The 18,289-nt window shown below is 48.9% G+C and overlaps 1 protein-coding gene across 1 annotated transcript in view; it reads left to right on the top strand.

The window, feature by feature from the left end:
- Nucleotides 1-12,647, top strand: part of Slc9a3 (solute carrier family 9 member A3) — a 40,905-nt gene extending 28,258 nt beyond the window's left edge. The window contains exons 3-16 of the mRNA XM_059276648.1: nt 1,301-1,461; nt 3,200-3,278; nt 3,844-4,021; nt 4,987-5,207; nt 5,552-5,754; nt 6,274-6,363; nt 6,443-6,513; nt 7,580-7,709; nt 9,755-9,870; nt 10,416-10,545; nt 10,753-10,929; nt 11,142-11,214; nt 11,893-12,000; nt 12,394-12,647. Coding sequence (XP_059132631.1) covers nt 1,301-1,461; nt 3,200-3,278; nt 3,844-4,021; nt 4,987-5,207; nt 5,552-5,754; nt 6,274-6,363; nt 6,443-6,513; nt 7,580-7,709; nt 9,755-9,870; nt 10,416-10,545; nt 10,753-10,929; nt 11,142-11,214; nt 11,893-12,000; nt 12,394-12,647 — 1,991 coding nt within the window. The remainder of the gene's footprint in view (nt 1-1,300; nt 1,462-3,199; nt 3,279-3,843; nt 4,022-4,986; nt 5,208-5,551; nt 5,755-6,273; nt 6,364-6,442; nt 6,514-7,579; nt 7,710-9,754; nt 9,871-10,415; nt 10,546-10,752; nt 10,930-11,141; nt 11,215-11,892; nt 12,001-12,393) is intronic.
- Nucleotides 12,648-18,289: the final 5,642 nt, after the last annotated feature.

The raw sequence follows: 18,289 nt of genomic DNA, 5'->3' as shown, positions 1-18,289 counted from the left end.
CTAAGATGGCTGGATGCCTCTGGTCCTGGAGGATATCTTGGGATACAGAATGGGGACTTCTGGAATCTAATACCCATAACCCTTCCAGGGTCATGCTGGCCCTCTCTTGACAGTCCTGTAACCCACAAGATCCCGGCATGTGATGTTCCTGGAGCTGTTTTTGGGGTACATGGAGAAGCCTCTAGCAGACTGACTTATGGTATAAGCACAGGCCTTTAAATAGGTGACTGAACCTTGGCAAATGTGCTTACACTAGAAATTACATGGTCACCAAAATCTAGAGCATTTTAATCTCCAGGGACATCCAGGCCCATCTTCCTACTATCCCATAGCCATGAAGAATTGTTATACCACAGTGTCTTTTCATAACCAGTATTGTTGTACATCACTGCCTACAGACACTCCCATGATAGACACAGGATGTTGACCTGTGTTCCACCTTTGGGACCTAGCTAGTCAAGGCTGACCAGAAAGATCATACTTAGCCCATGAGCTCCCTTTCCTCTGTGACTTTGGCTGATGGTATAATACCCAGGTTTGCCTAGGCAGTGGCCAGTCTCTGTAGTCAGCAGCTCAAGGAGGGGCTCACTCACCATTACTGGGAGAGTCAGCTTGGACCAGCTATCTTGTAGGTCATTAGTTCCAGGCATAAGGTAAATGTGGGTGCACTGTCCAGGCAGGGAGGCCAGTCCTGATTCAGTGGATTGTATATCTGTGGGATCCAGCTTATGTTTGGAATGTACTCTGGTTCAGTCAAGATTCTAGAACAAGAGGCCAGGCCTGCAAAGGTATTTCAAGGCTGACCCAGAAGCTAGTTTGCTCTGGAAAGCTGGGCAGGGCATATATAGTGTGGCAGTCAAGTGTGTGGTCCATTTCTAAATAGAAACTCCAGAAGGCTCTGGTCCTAGCTGAAGGCAGCAGAGTTTAGTAATCATAGACATATGGGGCTCAAGTCACTACAGAGATCACTCTGTCCTGTGCCCTCTACACTTTTCTGGGGCATACTAGATACCTGGGGCACTTACTTCCCAAGGTTTATTCCTTGGCCCCAAGGGATGGCAAGTTCTGCCCAAGCTCAAAAAAGTACTACATGGGGAACTGTGTAGCTTTACACATTCTGAGGTGTCTGCCTATGAGCTCCAGTCTCTGAGATTCTCTCTGTCACTGGGTGTTCCTGGGAAGAGTTGTGCCAAGCCTTTATTCCTGATGCCTCTGATCTCCTAGGGACCTGGTAGATGTGGGATTTGGATAGAGGGAGCCAGGTGGCTAGCCCTTGTCCCATGGTCCACATCTCTTGCAGGTGAGCTGAAGATTGGACTACTGGATTTCCTGCTTTTTGGTAGTCTCATTGCTGCTGTGGACCCAGTGGCTGTGTTGGCTGTGTTTGAGGAAGTCCATGTCAATGAAGTTCTTTTCATCATTGTTTTTGGAGAGTCACTGCTGAATGATGCAGTGACTGTGGTGAGTGATAGCAGGGTCCCTGGGGTAGCTTCAGAACATTTCACTTGCTTGGAGGTTCTAGAATACCCTGACAAGTGGGCATTATCAATATGCCTCAGAAAGATAAGCTAGTAAGAGGGTCACTAGCTATACATGGTCTCTCATGTTTGCAACCTAGGATGTCCGACCCTTGCATGGTGTGTCCTTCATCTGTCCCTTCTCATTGGTGTAGCAGCACCGGGGTATGAATTGGGGGGCAGGCTTTGACCTTCTTCTGGTTCCCTAACTCAGCTCTATCCAATTTCTCTTTTACAGTCTTAGGCCCACCCATTTCATGCCTTTGGAGGTAATGCTGGCCTGTTGAAATCCCCATATCCACCTCCCCCAGAGTGGAGATCTATAACGTTGGACCCACACTTGCTACTACACACTATTTCCTAAGAAACAGATGAATAAACAAACAACAAAATCTTGCAGGAATTCCATTAATCTGTTGGGCCCATCATAACAAAATACCAGAGAAGCCTGGGGCTTAAACAGTGAGAATTTATTGTCTCCATGCTGAAGGCTGGAGGCTGAGAACCAAGCATGGCAGCTGGCTCTGGAAGCCTCTTTCCTTGGCCTACAGATGCTATCTTCTCTGTGTCTTCACATGGTCATCCTCCCTCTCTCTCTCTCTCTCTCTCTCTCTCTCTCTCTCTCTCTCTCTCTCTCTCTCTGTGTGTGTGTGTGTGTGTCCTGCATTCTTCTTATACACCAAGATCTACTCTATTGATCTCATTTAACCTTAGCCTTAGCTTCCTCTTTGAAGACTTCCTATCAAACAGCTGCATTCTGAGGCCTCGTGGTCAGGACTCAAGGAGGAAACACATTCAGCTCCTCCAGTGAGTCAAGATTCCCCTGATGGCATCTGGGGCTTCTCAGACCCATGCAGTGGAGTAAGCATAAGGTCTCCACAAAGATGAGGTTGTGTTTATGCTGGCAACGAGAAGCATGTTCATGAAACATGACCACTGCTGCTGCTTCAGTGCAGCCCTACCTGTCCCCAGATGGACTACAGGTCTGTGGGAGGGGATGAGGGATTATCTGGTAAGAATGGGCCCAAGCACTTAGCTGACACCTGAGGAAGTGTGTTTGGTTTCTTCTGCCCTCTGAAATTGCCTGTAGTTCCTAAGAAATTCCCCATGTCTTATGCTCCCTTGGAGTGTAGGAGAACTTCAGGGTACATTGTATCAGACTTCTGTGTGTACAGGAGGCTCTGATGGCCTATTTGAGACCTAGTCTGAAACTCAGAAAATAGCTCTCAGCATTCCTGAGCCACAGTGGCCTCAATGCCTCCTGTGGACCAAGGGTTACTCCTGCCCTCATGGTTCATGCCTTGCCTACCTTCATCCTTATAAACAAGCACAGCTCCACAGAGGGCTTGCTGAGACTCAGTGTCCATCACGGCTGTGCTTAAACAGTCTGCACAGCTGCCTCAATGTTCCTTGAACACATCTGCAAGAGCATAGAACAAGAGTCAGAGATTAGGCCTGTTTCCTTGGATCTGGGACACTCACCTGTCTGCACATCCCATTTGCTGGATCCTCTGATCCTTTCTTGTTGAACATTGTCACTTTGTGCTGGCTTTACAAGTGTTTTTAGCTATTTCAGGTGTCAACTCTGGGGCCCAAATCCAGAAAAGAGGGGGCATTGGACAGGGAGGGATCAGTGTGGATGCAGGGCTGACCAGATGTGTTCCTGTCTTCTGTACCCTTAGGTCTTGTACAATGTTTTTGAGTCTTTTGTGACGCTGGGTGGTGACAAGGTGACTGGCGTGGATTGTGTGAAAGGCATAGGTACGTATTGGGAGGGTTCCTGCCTGGCCTGTCTCAATCTAGTGGTCAAAGAGTACAGAGGCTTGTTTCCTCTCCAGAATAGAATCCCTAAGGCTTCTGCTATCCTGGGGTTTCCAGCCTATGTTCTGGTTACTTACCAGGCTGGGTTCCTTTCCCAGAACACCACATAGACACTACTGGATGAAGGTCCTGGGGGATCCTGTGTGTTCTCCTGAGAAGGGATATGGACAGTCAACCCTGGTCTCCCTAGGCAAGGACAGATGGACAGTGTATAAGGACACAGGGTTCAGACCTTGTTACTGACCCAAGCCTGCAGAGATGTCAAGGCAATGCCCCCTACCATGGGATCCTGTCTCCTGTGTATCATACCTCTGTCCTCTGCCTCCTGCACTAAACTTGGAGACCAGACACTCTCTCCATAGAGAGCAAAGTTGCCTCATTTCCTAAACTTTCAGCATTGCTGTGAGCAGTTACCAGGAGCCCTCCATGAGGAATGACCAGCCAACCTGGTAAGCTTCACTCAGGTCACCAGCCACAAAGGACCATTCATTCCTTTCTCTCACAGTGTCCTTCTTCGTGGTGAGCCTAGGGGGGACTCTGGTGGGTGTTATCTTCGCCTTCCTGCTGTCCTTGGTGACTCGCTTCACCAAGCATGTGCGTATCATCGAGCCTGGCTTCGTCTTTGTCATTTCCTACCTGTCCTATCTGACCTCCGAGATGCTGTCCTTGTCAGCCATCCTGGCGTAAGTCTCCCTCAAGAAATAACCTTCTGCTGTTGGCTGGGCTGGGTATGTGGCTTTCTAGCTGGTGGTGTGCCAGAGACCCCCTGCACTCAAACCCTGGCAGAAGGTGCCACTGTGAGCAAAGGCTATATTGGGTTCCTTGCCATCATCCTGGTGAAGGGGTGGTGGGAGTGAGCCTGGTCCCTGCCTACTGTCTCCTCTTTGAAACAAGATCATTGTGTAGCTTCCACTTCCATGGTTTTCATAGTTGGGTAAAAGTCATTGGCAGGGGCAAAGAAGTCAATTTAATTTTTTTTTTGTTCTTTTGAGACAGGGTTTCTTTGTACAGCTTTGGCTGTCCTGGAACTAGCTCTGTAGTTTAAGGCTGGCCTTAAACTCACAGAGATCTGCCTCTGCCTCCTGAGTGCTAGGATTAAAGGCATGTGCCACCACCACCCGGCTCTAATTTTTTTAAAATAAGAATTTGATAAGTCCTCAGAATTGTCCTTGGCTAGACAGGTGCCTACTGAGAGAATGGGGTAGGTGTGTGCTGTGGCTTGTGATTCAAGAATGATCTGTCCAGAAACCCCATCAGAGCCTCTGCTGGCATGCAGCCTCACACTCAGGCAGAAGCCTCCTGACCTCAAAGTTGGCCCCAAGCTTCTCCAAAGGCTAATATAACCTGGTTACCAATCAGCTACCAACAGGCCCACAAGGCTTGAAGGCTGTTTCTTCATTGAAACTCTGCATCTAGTCTTAGAGCATGAGAGCAGCTGGGTAGACCCAGCTCAGGGCATTGATCTCAGGAAGAACAGGGTTCACACAACACAGGACTGTCCATTATAGATTACATCTTCTGGGATACAAAGGCCTATAATGCCATCCAAGGAAGTAGGGATGGCAGGATCTGGGCCTGGAAACATCTTGTCTGAGGCATCAGCCTGCCTGACTAGCAGCAGGAAAACCTCACACTGCCTCTCCTCCAGCATCACCTTCTGTGGCATCTGCTGTCAGAAGTACGTGAAGGCCAACATCTCAGAGCAGTCGGCCACCACTGTGCGCTACACCATGAAGATGCTGGCCAGTGGAGCAGAGACCATTATCTTCATGTTCCTGGGCATCTCAGCTGTGGACCCCCTCATTTGGACATGGAACACGGCTTTTGTGTTGCTGACGCTGGTCTTCATTTCTGTATACCGAGCCATTGGTGAGGGTTAGGAGCACTCATGGAAGTGTCTAGGCCCCCTTAGTTCAGATAACAGATTCGAGGGCCCCAGGGCAGCTCAGTAACAAGTCCAACCACTGTAAAGGCCAAGATTTCTTAGGGTGCAGCATGGGGACCAATGAGGTACCAAGGCACAGGATCAAGGAATGGGAGATAGAAGCTGTGGTGAGAGCAACACTGTGGCCTCATCCTACAGAGGGCCAGTAGTGCCCCTGGGGATAGACCCACTGCCCAGGCCTTCACAGTCAGCCAAGGGACAGAGGGTCAAAAGGCTTTAGGGAACACTGGGGAAAGCAGCCACGGAGCTGAGTGACCTCTCGCTACAGGTGTTGTTCTGCAGACCTGGATCCTGAATCGTTACCGCATGGTGCAGCTAGAGACCATTGACCAGGTGGTCATGTCCTATGGTGGCCTGCGTGGGGCCGTGGCCTACGCCTTGGTGGTACTTCTGGATGAGAAAAAAGTCAAGGAGAAAAATCTGTTTGTTAGCACCACTCTCATCGTGGTCTTCTTCACAGTCATCTTTCAGGTGTGGCTCAGTTTGCCCAGGGCATTGCTACAGGGTGTCCAAGCCTTGATCCTAAGCAACTGGCCCTACCTCAACCCTGTAGGTTGATTGTTTCCAGATTCCATACTTTAATTGGTTTTTGTAATTTTAGTAATTAGGAGCATTTTGTAGGTTTTCATGTGGCCCCACAGGGGACATAGCATAATTTGTCCTAAAAGTGTTACTTTCTGGCCAGGACTTATGAGAACAGACCTAGTTACTTCCTGACTGCTGATTGGTCAGGCCCTAACAGGCACCTACTACACCTTGCATCTGGCTGGTCAAAGTGACAGCGGGGAGGTTCTGATGTCCATATGGACGCCCACAGCACGGGGGCTTTGGGGCATCTTTTTATAGAGCAGTGCCAATGGATTCACACAGGTCCTTGTGCTGTCTACAGTGGGAGAAGAGATCTAATGTCTGTCTGGTTTGGGGTTAGAGGGCCCTGGGGAGGGGTACGGGGATCCTCCTGGCACCAGAATCAGTGAGGTGGTCTTTCAGGGCCTGACCATCAAGCCCCTGGTGCAGTGGCTAAAGGTGAAGAGGAGTGAGCAGCGTGAGCCGAAGCTCAACGAGAAGCTCCATGGCCGGGTAAGGAGAGGGTGGACATGAACAGCCTGGGCAGGCTGGGGTGAGGATGGAGGCCAACTGGGTTTCTTTCCTCTGAAAGGCTTTCGACCACATCCTCTCTGCCATTGAGGACATCTCAGGACAAATTGGACACAATTATCTCAGAGATAAGTAAGTAGCCTAAGCTGTAACATTCCTTCTTTTACTAGTGACCCCTCAAACATAGAACACTGGGTCCCAGACGTGCAGACAGGGCCACTAAAGACACTGGAAGCCACAAAGTCAAGAGCCACAAAACACCATTTCTGGAGGACCTCTCCATTCACAAGAGCCAGAGACAAACTGTCTGGGTCGTAGGCTGGTCCTGAAGTGTTTATGTTGGGGAGAAAAATGAACAGAGGACAACGTATGGACACCTTCTCAGGTCCCCATTCCCAGGTTAAGGGCTTAAGTGTGCACTAGACCAGTGGGTGCAGGCAGGTGAAAACAAAGTTAATACTGTCTGAGAGGACAGAGCAGCCACCAATTCAGGGACCTGAATCTTATTCCTGATGATCTTCCCAGGCATAGAGATACTCTTTTACTGACCAATTAATGCTAAACTTAAATAATGTAGATATTAAAAATCGGGAAAATAAATCACTTCCCTATTTCATTCATAGAGGAAAGGTGTGTTTATTGATACTTAAAATTACCTTGTTTATGAAATAGAAATCACTCATTTATATTTTACTACAACATAAAGTGGTACTTAAAACTATATGACTAAAGCAGTTAATTGACACTTGTTAATACCTGTTTTGAGATAATTACCTAGAGTCCATGTGAGGCTGCAGAGTTAAGTTGAGTACCCTAGACAGCATTACTGTGTCAGGATGTGTCAGGAGTTGGAGCTATGGCTGCTGTTGTCTTAATCTTGGTCCTGTCCTCATAGCACCTGGAGGGTCAGGTGGCCACTTGGAAACCTGATCATTGTGTCACTCGAAAATGGCATTTAGTTCCACTGCCAGCCTCTGTCAAATAGGAGAAAGCAAAGAGTAAGACCTGAGGTGGCCTGACAACCTTTCACTTTAAAACTCACTTTCAGGTTGTTACAATAAATACAACCCAGGAGAAAAAAGAATGGCCCCATGTTGGGCCTAGCTCTGCAGACATTTGTCTGTTCTGACCTTGTTCTTGTCCATGTGGGGCAAGCAGCCCCAGACTCCCAGTGCTGATGCAATCTTTTGTCCCCCAGGTGGTCCAATTTTGATAGGAAGTTCCTCAGCAAAGTCCTCATGAGAAGATCGGCTCAAAAATCTCGAGATCGGATTCTGAACGTTTTCCATGAGCTGAATTTGAAGGATGCTATTAGCTATGTGGCTGAGGTACTAAAATATCACATTTGTCCCTTTGCTAAAGTTGAGAGCTAAAGTAAGACATACATGTGGTCTAGGGCATGGGCAGAGGGCAGTGGTGAGTGACCCTTGTGCTCTGTGCCTGGATGGCTCACTGCAAAAGCTCATGTGAGGCTTGGAGTTGTACTCTGGGAACAGGGCATGTCTTTGTGCTCTGTCACTCAGGCATCAGAGGCACAGGCACAGTGACTATATACTGTGGTTTGGGTGGAACTGAGCATGGTGACCAGGCTCTGGAGGAGTGTGAATGCCTGGATTTTCCCTAAAAAGAATGGAAAAGGTTGGGAAATAGACAGTAAGGAGCCCAGGTCCTCTACCTATTCACACATGTATGCTGTACTCAGCAAGTTGGTAGATACTTCCTACTGGCTGACAACCTTAAGGAGCAGCCTTACATGTGTATACACATGGCTGATATATACACACCCAAATCTATAGGAATGCTCACATAAATATATATGAACACACACATACCCGGGTATATGTGCACTCATACATACATACATATGTACTTAGGAACACATGCGTATACATAGATACAACACAGACACACATTATGCATTCATATTAACTCCTCCAATGACATACATACGACTATCGTGTGGCTAGTGCATTCATGACCCACCCACTCCTATCTGGGCCCCATGGCATCCTTCATCAATAGACATAGGTCAAACAAGGCACCATATGACCCCATGGCCATTGCCACCCAAGTAATATTGTGGTGTTCAATCCAAGATGCCTCCAGTCTTAGTCAGAACTTACAAAGAATTCCAACCTTTTATGACCCTGGGTGACCTTGGCACCATGACACAGATGGAGGATAAGAATGAAAGGGTGGGCTGAGGTCTCTGGCAGCATTCACTTGTCACTTTCTCTCAGTCTCTGAGAGGCTCTTTAGCTCTGACTCCACACTAGTCAGGGCCCTGAACCTCACTCCTGTTCCCCACTGCACCAGCCAGAATGCCTTGAGCTTTGTGCCATCATTCCCATCACTGTTGGGAGAGATGGCTCCAAGTCCTACATGGGTGGTTTGTCTATATCAGTCCTGTGATTCTAGTCTCCATACCTTGACCTTCTGTCCAGGAACCCCATCACCATTTCAGCCCTAAGTCTCTGCCCTAAGGGTCACCTGACTTCTTTCCTGATATCCCCTTGGGGTGGGGAGTGCCTGGCATCATCGATGACATGGGAGAGATGACTGTCCACACCTGAGGATGATGAGTGGCAAAAGAATACAAAGAACAGTGGATTTGGAAGAAAAAGACCCAAAAGCCCCAGCCCATACCAGTGATAAGTCAAATACCCTGGAGTAGGTAGTCCAAGCCAAGTCCCAAGTCCTGTCATCAGGATATCTACACAATCCCACCCTCTTTGAAGGGCTCCCAAGGGAGAACCTCACAAACTATAAAGTGCAATGATGTGTTGACATGGTTAAGGGTGGAACACACCTGACAGGCCAACACCCTTCTATCCCTGGCACAAGCTGTCCCTTAGGGACTCTACCTGAGGCCACAGTGTACTGTTGTCTGTGACCCTCAAAAGCAGCTCACTTTGCGGATTCAGCTTCTCTATCTTCCAGTAATTCTGCTTCCTATCCAGCTCTGTTCTGTGTGGTTTTGACTTGCATCCAAACTAAGGCCTGTGGGTTGGTGGCTCTGGTGGGGACAAAAACTATCTCTCCCCAACCTTCAAGTGAGGGTGGTACACCCTAGACTTGTCAGTGTCCTTTAAGAGATTCTGTTTCTATCTACTATTTTGTCTGCTCAACTCTAAGGCTCTGCTTCTCGAAAGTGATGCTCTGATGACCTCTACATGAACCTAATCCTAGCTCCTACTCTGCATCTTGGCCCTTGCTGAGCTGTGAGGTATCCCTTGACAGTGGGCAGGGTCCATCTCTGCCTCCCAGAGCCCACAGGCCCTTGAGCTTGGTCACAGGATTTTTTGACTTCTATGTGGCAGGTGCTGCCTAAGGGTCATACCTGAGTACTAATGAGTCTATGTCCTCCTTGTAGGGAGAGCGCCGTGGGTCCCTGGCCTTCATTCGCTCCCCAAGTACGGACAATATGGTCAATGTGGACTTCAGCACACCCCGCCCATCTACTGTGGAAGCATCTGTCTCCTATCTCTTGTATGTGACCAGTTTATAAACTGTGGGAAAGGGTATTCCTTAAAAGCATCTCTCTCATGACTCTTAAGCCTACTAGCTCCTTCTGCAGGTCCTAAGGCAATTGAGTCAGGACAGTGTGAGTGGACCAGGGTAGGAGACAGGTGCAGAAAGATGCCTGCGTCCCCATCTGTGGGAGCAAACCTTTATTCAGCAGTCAGCAGGACTGTGTTTGTGGTGCACTGATATTAGAGAGGAGAAGGGCAAGAAGGGATATCAGCAGATGCCTGATCTGGTCCAGCATTTCATGCCCTTTGCCCCTGGGAACTAATGGCCAGTTCTTATGATGGTGGCTGTTCTAACTTTCTAGTGCTTAGGAGAGGCTGTGGGCCTTAGGACTCATAGTTGGGCTGTGGAGGGGAACTGGTGGTGATGGGGTTCAACCTAACAAAAGTCTAGAAGGCATTCTGGGAGACCATCTGAGCAGTGTGGGAAAGGACTACCAGGTATCTAGGCATGGCAAGACCTCTATGTAGCTATTCTCCTGGGTTCAATGTTGGTCCATGCAGGAGGGAGAATGTCAGTACTGTATGCCTGGATATGCAGTCCTTGGAGCAGAGGCGGAGAAGCATCCGTGACACTGAGGATATGGTTACCCACCACACACTGCAGCAGTACCTGTATAAGCCTCGGCAGGAGGTGAGTACCAGGGGATGAACCACCCAGAGCCCTCCTATCCCACAAGGTAAGCCTTTGTCATCCTTTCATGTGCTGTGGCTGGTGGAACCAAGCCCACACCTAGAGCAATGTCTGCCTCCTTCTCAGACAAGGGGTCTACAGGGATGAGGAGACTTTGTGACCCACCTGGGCCATACAGGCCCAACTGACTGCCAGTTGCTCCCACAGTACAAGCATCTCTATAGTCGGCATGAGCTAACACCCAACGAGGATGAAAAGCAGGACAAGGAAATCTTTCACAGGACCATGAAGAAGCGTCTGGAGTCCTTTAAGTCAGCTAAGCTAGGCATCAACCAGAACAAGAAGGGAGCCAAGTTGTACAAGAGGGAGCGTGCACAGAAGCGGGTGAGGGATGGTGGGGACAATGGGGGCAGTGGTTATTGGTGGGTTTCTGAATACTGGGAAGGGTCAGGGAACTCTCTGTGGTCCTGCTGGCCAGGCAAACTGCCAGGTGAACAGCAGAGTAGAAACCCTTGGGGTCTAGGACAGAAGACAAAGTCCTAGCAAGTAGGGGTCTGGTTGTCAGTACATCTGTAAGAGCTCATACTTGTCCACAGAGGAACAGCAGCATTCCTAATGGGAAGCTGCCTATGGAGAACCTGGCACACAACTTCATCATCAAGGAGAAAGGTAAGACCTGCTTCTCTGCATGTGCTTCAATCAGGAGAGACTCCAGCCTCTACCGGTGGCTGTACCCAGGGGTTCTGACCTTGGGCCTCCACGCATCCCTTATTGGGGGTTACAACTAGGTCAGACACTCTTAGTGCTCTCTTCTGACCCTCCTGTTGCTGTACCATAGAGATGGAGAGGCAGCTCATTGGTTAAGAGTGGTCGCTGCTCTTCCAGAGGACCCAAGTTCAGGGCCTAGCACCCACATAAGGCAGCTTAAGCCACCTGTGACTCCAACTCCAGGGAATCTAACAACCTCTTTTGGCCTCCATGGGCACTCAACACACACACACACACACACACACACACACACACACACACACACACACACACACACATATCTTCTTTAAAAGTGGCCTTTCTCCATCCTTTTCATTGAGGGCCTTGAGGTCCTAGCCCCTCCTATCTAACAGACCTTCCCAAAGGCCATGTATGGTTGGGGTCACAAAAGGAAGCCGTAGGAGTGGCTCAGGCCTTTGCACAGCTGACCCCAGCCACTTGGACACTGGGCTGGCCAGGTGCTGTGAAAATCCACCTATGTGTGTATGTGGTGTGTGTGGTGGTGGGGGGAGGGATACCACCAGCCATAAAAAACTTGAGTTATCCTTACCCAAAGTACTTTTTCCCTCTGCTATCCAGATTTGGAACTTTCAGAGCCTGAGGAGGCCACCAACTATGAAGAGACCAGTGGGGGCATCGAGTTTCTGGCCAATGTCACCAAGGATGTAACCTCTGACTCTGGGGCAGGTGAGATAGGAGAGGCCAGTGGGAGAGATGTCCCTGCTGCCCCAAGTGAGTCACTGAAGCAGAAACCAAAGGCCTGGGAGGCTTACTATAGATCTAGGAGGTGTCACCTCCTCACCTAGATGTCTCCCCAGAGCAGATGGCAAGTTATCTGGAAGAATAGGCCAGCTCTGAGAGGAGAGATGTTGCCCAACTTGTCTAGACTGTATGGGTCTCAAATGTAGAGAAAAGGTATGGGATGAGGGTTAAGTGACTAAGTCTCACCATCCAGGTTACCCTGAAGGTGGTAGCCACAAGAAGAGTTGACATAGTCACCCAGTACAGAGCCTATCCGCCCAGTCTCCTACTGCCCCTGGGGGTAGTTCTTAAAGGTTGACCACCTGCCCTTTCTCTTAGGAATTGATAATCCTGTGTTCTCCCCTGACGAGGACCTGGATCCAAGCATCCTATCCAGGGTGCCACCTTGGCTGTCCCCTGGGGAGACCGTGGTGCCCTCCCAGAGGGCCCGTGTCCAGATTCCCAACTCTCCCAGCAACTTCCGCCGTCTGACACCATTCCGCCTCAGCAACAAATCAGTGGATTCCTTCCTGCTGGCCGATGGCCCCGAGGAACAGCTCCAACCCACTTCCCCTGAGTCCACACACATGTAACTGGCTTCTTCCTCTAACGCTGCTTTCTTCCCAGCTATCGCCTCCAGGCCTCTCTCCTGGACCTGCACTTCTTCAGACTTCAGCTTTCTTCACTCTGTAGACTCTGTCTTAGTCATCTGTCCAGCTGTGTGTTTCTTAGGAGACTGATGGAGGATTCCCATTTGAGTCTGCTTCTCTAGCTAATGTGTAGCAGCCAGATACATTTGAGGCCTGGCAGGGTGGTGTATGCCTGTAACTCCAGCATTTACAAGGGATAGGTAAGGGTTTGAGGCCAGCCTAGGCAACACAGAAGTATCCTGTGGTCAGGTCTCATGCTCATTTCAGATGAAAATGAAAAATTTTTTTTCCGTCTGGTAGACATTTGTAGAAGCTTTTTATTAGTCTAGTGGGAAATGAAATGAAGCACACTCCTTCACAATTGGAGATTCTGGCCAGCACTGCTGGCCAGGCCTGATAGCACTTTACATGGGTGTATATATAAACAGTGGCTCTTTCCTAAGAAAATCCAATTTTGAAATGATGTAGCAGGGACAGGAAACCTGCATGGCCCCAGTGCTCTTCCACTTGCTCCTTGTTTCTATCTCTGAGCACCCTCCACCCCCCTTTGAGACAGGGTTTCCCTGTGTAGCCTTGGCTGTCCTGTAACTAGCTTTATAGATCAGGCAGGTCTGGCACTCAGAAATCTGCCTGCCTCTGCCTCCTGAGTGCTGGGATTAAAGCCCTGGCTTTTTTCATCATTCTTAAACCCTACTGTTTTGAAGAAGAGCCTTGTGTGCCTAGAAGCTTGTGATAGGTTTCTGGGGTAGAGCAGTAGTACCCAGGGGGTGGGTATGGCACTGATGCCCCTGTAGAGGGGGTTGCTATCAAGGGCAGGGTTTGAAAGTGTCAGAAAATCGGGAGTAATCCAGATCTGCTGGCTGCATGGTGCACAGGTGCACAGCTGCCTAGGAAGGTTCATTGACACTGGCTAGAACTTCCTGTAACTCTGCAGTAGTGTACAGCAGAAAATGCCCCATATGGTGTGGAAGGTCAGGGGTCCCTCCTCACACTTGAGCCAGCACCTAGTTTTGGGCATGCCACAGGGGAACAGCAAAATCAGGAGGAAGGGAATCCTGGGCTGAGTACAGGTTTCCGTAGGTCAGTATTCCTCTGGACTGGGGGCTACTCACACCCTGTCTTCCCGCAGGTGACACGGGCTCGGACACACCGCTTACTGGAAGCTTGTCCCCACGTTGGCCATCCGCTGCGGCCCAGCAGCTCGTCCTCCCCTCACGGCTCGCTAGCCCACGTGCCCCGAGCCCCGCCCCACCTGAGCGCATCTCACCTGCCAATTTTGCTTCTGGTGAACCCGGGACGGGTCCAGAACAGCGGGCCCTGCCCAGCGCGCATGCTCGGTCTGCGGCTGCGCGCCGTGTACACAGTCGGCGCTCCTTCCAGAGGCCTCGCCCACGCCGCCGCCCTGCTCTGCTTAAGCTCGCTTCTCTTCCGGGCTCTACAGAACTGCCGCCACACGCTCTGGAGCAAGAAGAGACGCCATTGTGATCGTTGCTTGGCCGGCGGCCAGCTCCGAGGGTCTCCTTAGTGGTCCCTCCCCAACCAGTTAAGGTTTCTTAAGGTTCACTGCTCTCTGGGAGTCTTATGACCTAGGAAGAACTTTTCATCCACCGGGCATCCCTAGGATACCACACTGCCTCCGACGTTTTCTTGCCCTGGTTCAGTCCCTACTGCTCCGAGGTGCTGTGCCCCCAACTACACACACACACACACACACACACACACACACACACACACACACACACACACCCTGGTTCAGTCCCTACTGCTCCGAGGTGCTGTGCCCCCAACTCCACACACACACACACACACACTGGGCCCAGGTGAGCACTTGTTAGTGTTTGTAATTCTTACTCAGAGAGGAGGAAGACCCCTGAGAGGCCTGTGGCGGACCTCTTATCATTGCTGGTACAAAGGTCTAAAAATTAAGACTTGTGGAAGTTGCACCGCCCAGATCATCCGCACCCTAAATGGACAGCAGGTTCTTGTGCATCCCCAGAGATACATGCTCCTGAGGCCCCCCCTCTCTGACTCCTTCCAAATTAGTTCTCCAGACTGCCCCACCACCTTGTGGCTTGTAGGATCAACTGCAGAAATATTTGTTCCAATTTTGGCTCCTCTAGCTCAAGACTTTCTCTGTTCAGCCCCTCCCAGCCTGAGCCTTGCCCGCACAAACAAGGTTTCTCGCCTGAGCTGTCCCTAAGTTGGGAACACTGCAGATGGCCCGGCTGGCTGAGCTACAGGACTACAGGGTGTCCACAGGAAACCTTGGTCAGAACTATAGCTAGCTCTCTGGCTTCATCTACTGATGGCAGGGGAGAGCTGGGGACATAGAAGGGCTCTACATCACCCAGGAGGGGGCATACAGGAACCCACTGTCTGGGCATTTTCCCCCTGCCTCCAGGACTTCAGGGCCTCAGTCTTAGAGCACTGTCCCTGTGGAGTGGTACGAGGGCGGGCCCTCATCCCTCATTACCTTTCCTCAGAAGTCCAATCTTGAAGAGTCACCTGAGTTTTGCTTCCAGGTCACTTGGCCTGCACCACAGGATCTCACTTGAGGGAGACTGAGATGGGGCTAAAGGTGGACTTAGGGACCTCCTGGAGACTTCTGAAACAAACCACACAGCTTTCTGCTCAGGAAACTAAATACTGTGTCTCAGGAACAAGGCTGACAGTTCCGTTCACAGGAGTCACAGGAAGGTCCGTCAATTTGTATTAATGCTGCAGTTGAATCATGGCTAGGAAGAGTGGACAATTTCCTGTTCACAAATTGAGAAGTGAATGAAAACAAAGCAAGTTTGCTCAACATACTGCATTCTGCTTCAGAGTGTCGTTCCCTAACTGAACCTGTCAGTACACTGTTGCCTGGCTAGCTCAGACTCAGCCATTAGATGCTCAGCATCTGATTTCCACAGCCCTTCTCCCTTGCAGCATGTTGACTACTTCTGAAATGAAGTCCAGCCATTGTAAAATGAATGCTGTGGCCAGTAATTCCACCAGACTGCTCTGGAGCTGCCACTTGAATACCTCCGAGGTAGGCTGTGCCTGGCTACTGTACCAGGGGTGTTCTGAGAGGCATCTGCCAGCCCCTGCTTTGAAGACAAGTTCCTCATGCCTGTCTGTGCCAGGACACTGCCTTAACACACCACCTGATCTGTTGGACCTGGGGTCTAATTCCTACTGCAGAATTAGAAGCCTGGTCTGACTAGACAGTACCTCAGTGGCTGTCACCTTGCAACAGATACCCACAGATACCAAAGCTAGCAGCCAGGTGGTGAATCTTTGGACACTCTGTCCCTTTGTTTGAGCTGTGCTCAGGCCATGTCCTTTGAGCTTGTGAACCACACCTGGGCATAGCCACATGGAATCAGTTTTGACAAGAAAGCCTCATTCACAAAAACCCGTTTCCTGTGCTTAGATGACACAGTGGCTCCATTTCATAGTTGAAGACCCCCCTGTTCCTGTCATTGTTGTACAATAGAATGTAAAATCCTATGAATGTATTTCCTTAGGAAAACTGTTGTAAAAGTTTTTTATTAGGAGAGAATATATATTTATTTAATACTGAACTTTCACCTACTTTGTGGTACTACAAAGTATACAAATTTAGGAAATTTGTATTTCCACATCTGTATTTTCTTGAAAATAATTTTATTACAGTGTTCAATATACTATGTATTACTGATCTTTTTGTGAAAGGAAATTTAAAGAATTTCATCAAAACTAGAAATATATTTTGAGTGGTTAAAAATGTGTATTAATGTTGTGAACATAACCATCGTTTAACTTTGTTTAATTCTGATCACGGAATAATGTGCCTTAAGATGCCCCTCCTGTGCACTGGCTACAGGGGGTCCTGTACAGGGAGTCCATCAGCAGAACTGCAGTGACTGCTTGTCTAAGTCTATTAAAAACATTTCAAGGCATTCTGGGTGCAAACTTTATTTATAAATGAAAATAATATCCAGGATAATTTAGGAACAGTTTGTTATGCATTATTAAGATCAACAGTTGGTGTTTCTGAGGCCACCCTATTAGGGGTGGGAAGCTGTTGAACACATCTATGGAAAGCCCCCAATTTAGCATCTTGCAGATATAAAATAGATCAGAGACTTCTGATATTTTGAATCCCCAGTAGTAGGTTTCTCTGCCAACACAATAAGCCAGATCAAGCTGAATTAAAAGTCTAGGTTTAATGAGCAAAGCACTCTCTGGTGACTCTCAAGTCCCCCAGAAGTGAGGTGAGGGAGGGAGGAGGAGAAATCCCATGGCAGTTCTATGGACTGGAGTTTAAATACCCTGCTTGGTGGGCTTTCTGAGGGGCAGGGTTTGGAGAGGAAGGAGGGGGACTGAGGTGGAGCTTCCAACGGAACAACTTCCTGTGGCCGAATGGGCAGTGGGTGGTGGAAACAGCACCTACTATGGCTAAGGTGGTGGCTGAGGTGCTAGAGACATCAAAGTGGGTGAGTGGGAAGGAATGGTGAGAAAGGGCACCAAGCCTGGTGGCCAAGGAGGGTCTCTGTGGGTTGAGACAAGACAGTACAAGGCAGAGATGAGTGGTGGAGCCTGTTAAACATTAGGTCTAGAGGTCCTGCAACACATTTTTATTTTAATTTAAAGATACTATTTAAAAAATTGCATATCAAAGCAGAATCCCAATATTGGCTATCTACAAGAGGAGTCTCAACTGTTAAGTTTACAGTTATCTAAAGTGGATATAATGGGTAAACTAGCAAAGAACACAGATTGGGCAACTCATAGAGTCTGTTTCATGCCATAGAGGCAGAAATCTGAAGTCCAGGGGTTGGAAAAAGACTTGTCTTGGTTTTAAGGGCTGCTGGCATCTCCACTTAAGTACATACACTATTCTCATGTGACTTTATAATACCTTGATATACATCACACTTGTAATGATTCTACTTTCAACCCAAGTCTGACTCAAGGTTCTAAGGTTAAGACCTAATTTTTTTCTTCTTAGGGATCATAATTCATTCCATTGAAGTAAGAAAGGAAGTGAGCCAAGGTGGCTCTGCTTGTTCAGCTTTTCCTGCACTCTAGATTAAAGGCCTGCTGAGGTGGCCTGGTTCTGGCAACTTGCACCCAACTACCCAGGATGCCCATCCTTTCTTTCTTTAGAGGAACCTCACCCACCAACCTGAACTGTACATCAACAGATATGAGGAAAGGAGGATGAAATAGCATCTGGTAGCTGTTTCTCCACCTCACTGGTTACCCAGCATGACCTGGGACATCTACTCATTCTGGAATCCACTAAATAAAATAAATGTGGTGGTTTGAATAAGAACGGCCTCCATGAGCTCATATATTTGAATGCTTAGTCACCAGGGAGTGAAACTATTTGAAAGAATTAGGTGTGGCCTTGTTGGAGGAAGTGTATCATGGGGTGAAGTTCCAAAAACCCATGTCAAGCTCAGAGTCTCTCTTTCTCTCTGCCTACAGACCAGGACATAGCTCTCAGTAACTCAGAGCACCTGACTGCATGCACCCACCATGATAACTGGATATAATGGGTAAACTAGCAAAGAACACAGACTGGGCAACTCATAAAGTCTGAAACTGTAAGCAAG

This window comes from Peromyscus eremicus, chromosome 11, assembly GCF_949786415.1.
Source record: "Peromyscus eremicus chromosome 11, PerEre_H2_v1, whole genome shotgun sequence".
NCBI lineage: Eukaryota > Metazoa > Chordata > Mammalia > Rodentia > Cricetidae > Peromyscus > Peromyscus eremicus.
This window is presented reverse-complemented; position numbering and strand designations above follow the sequence as displayed.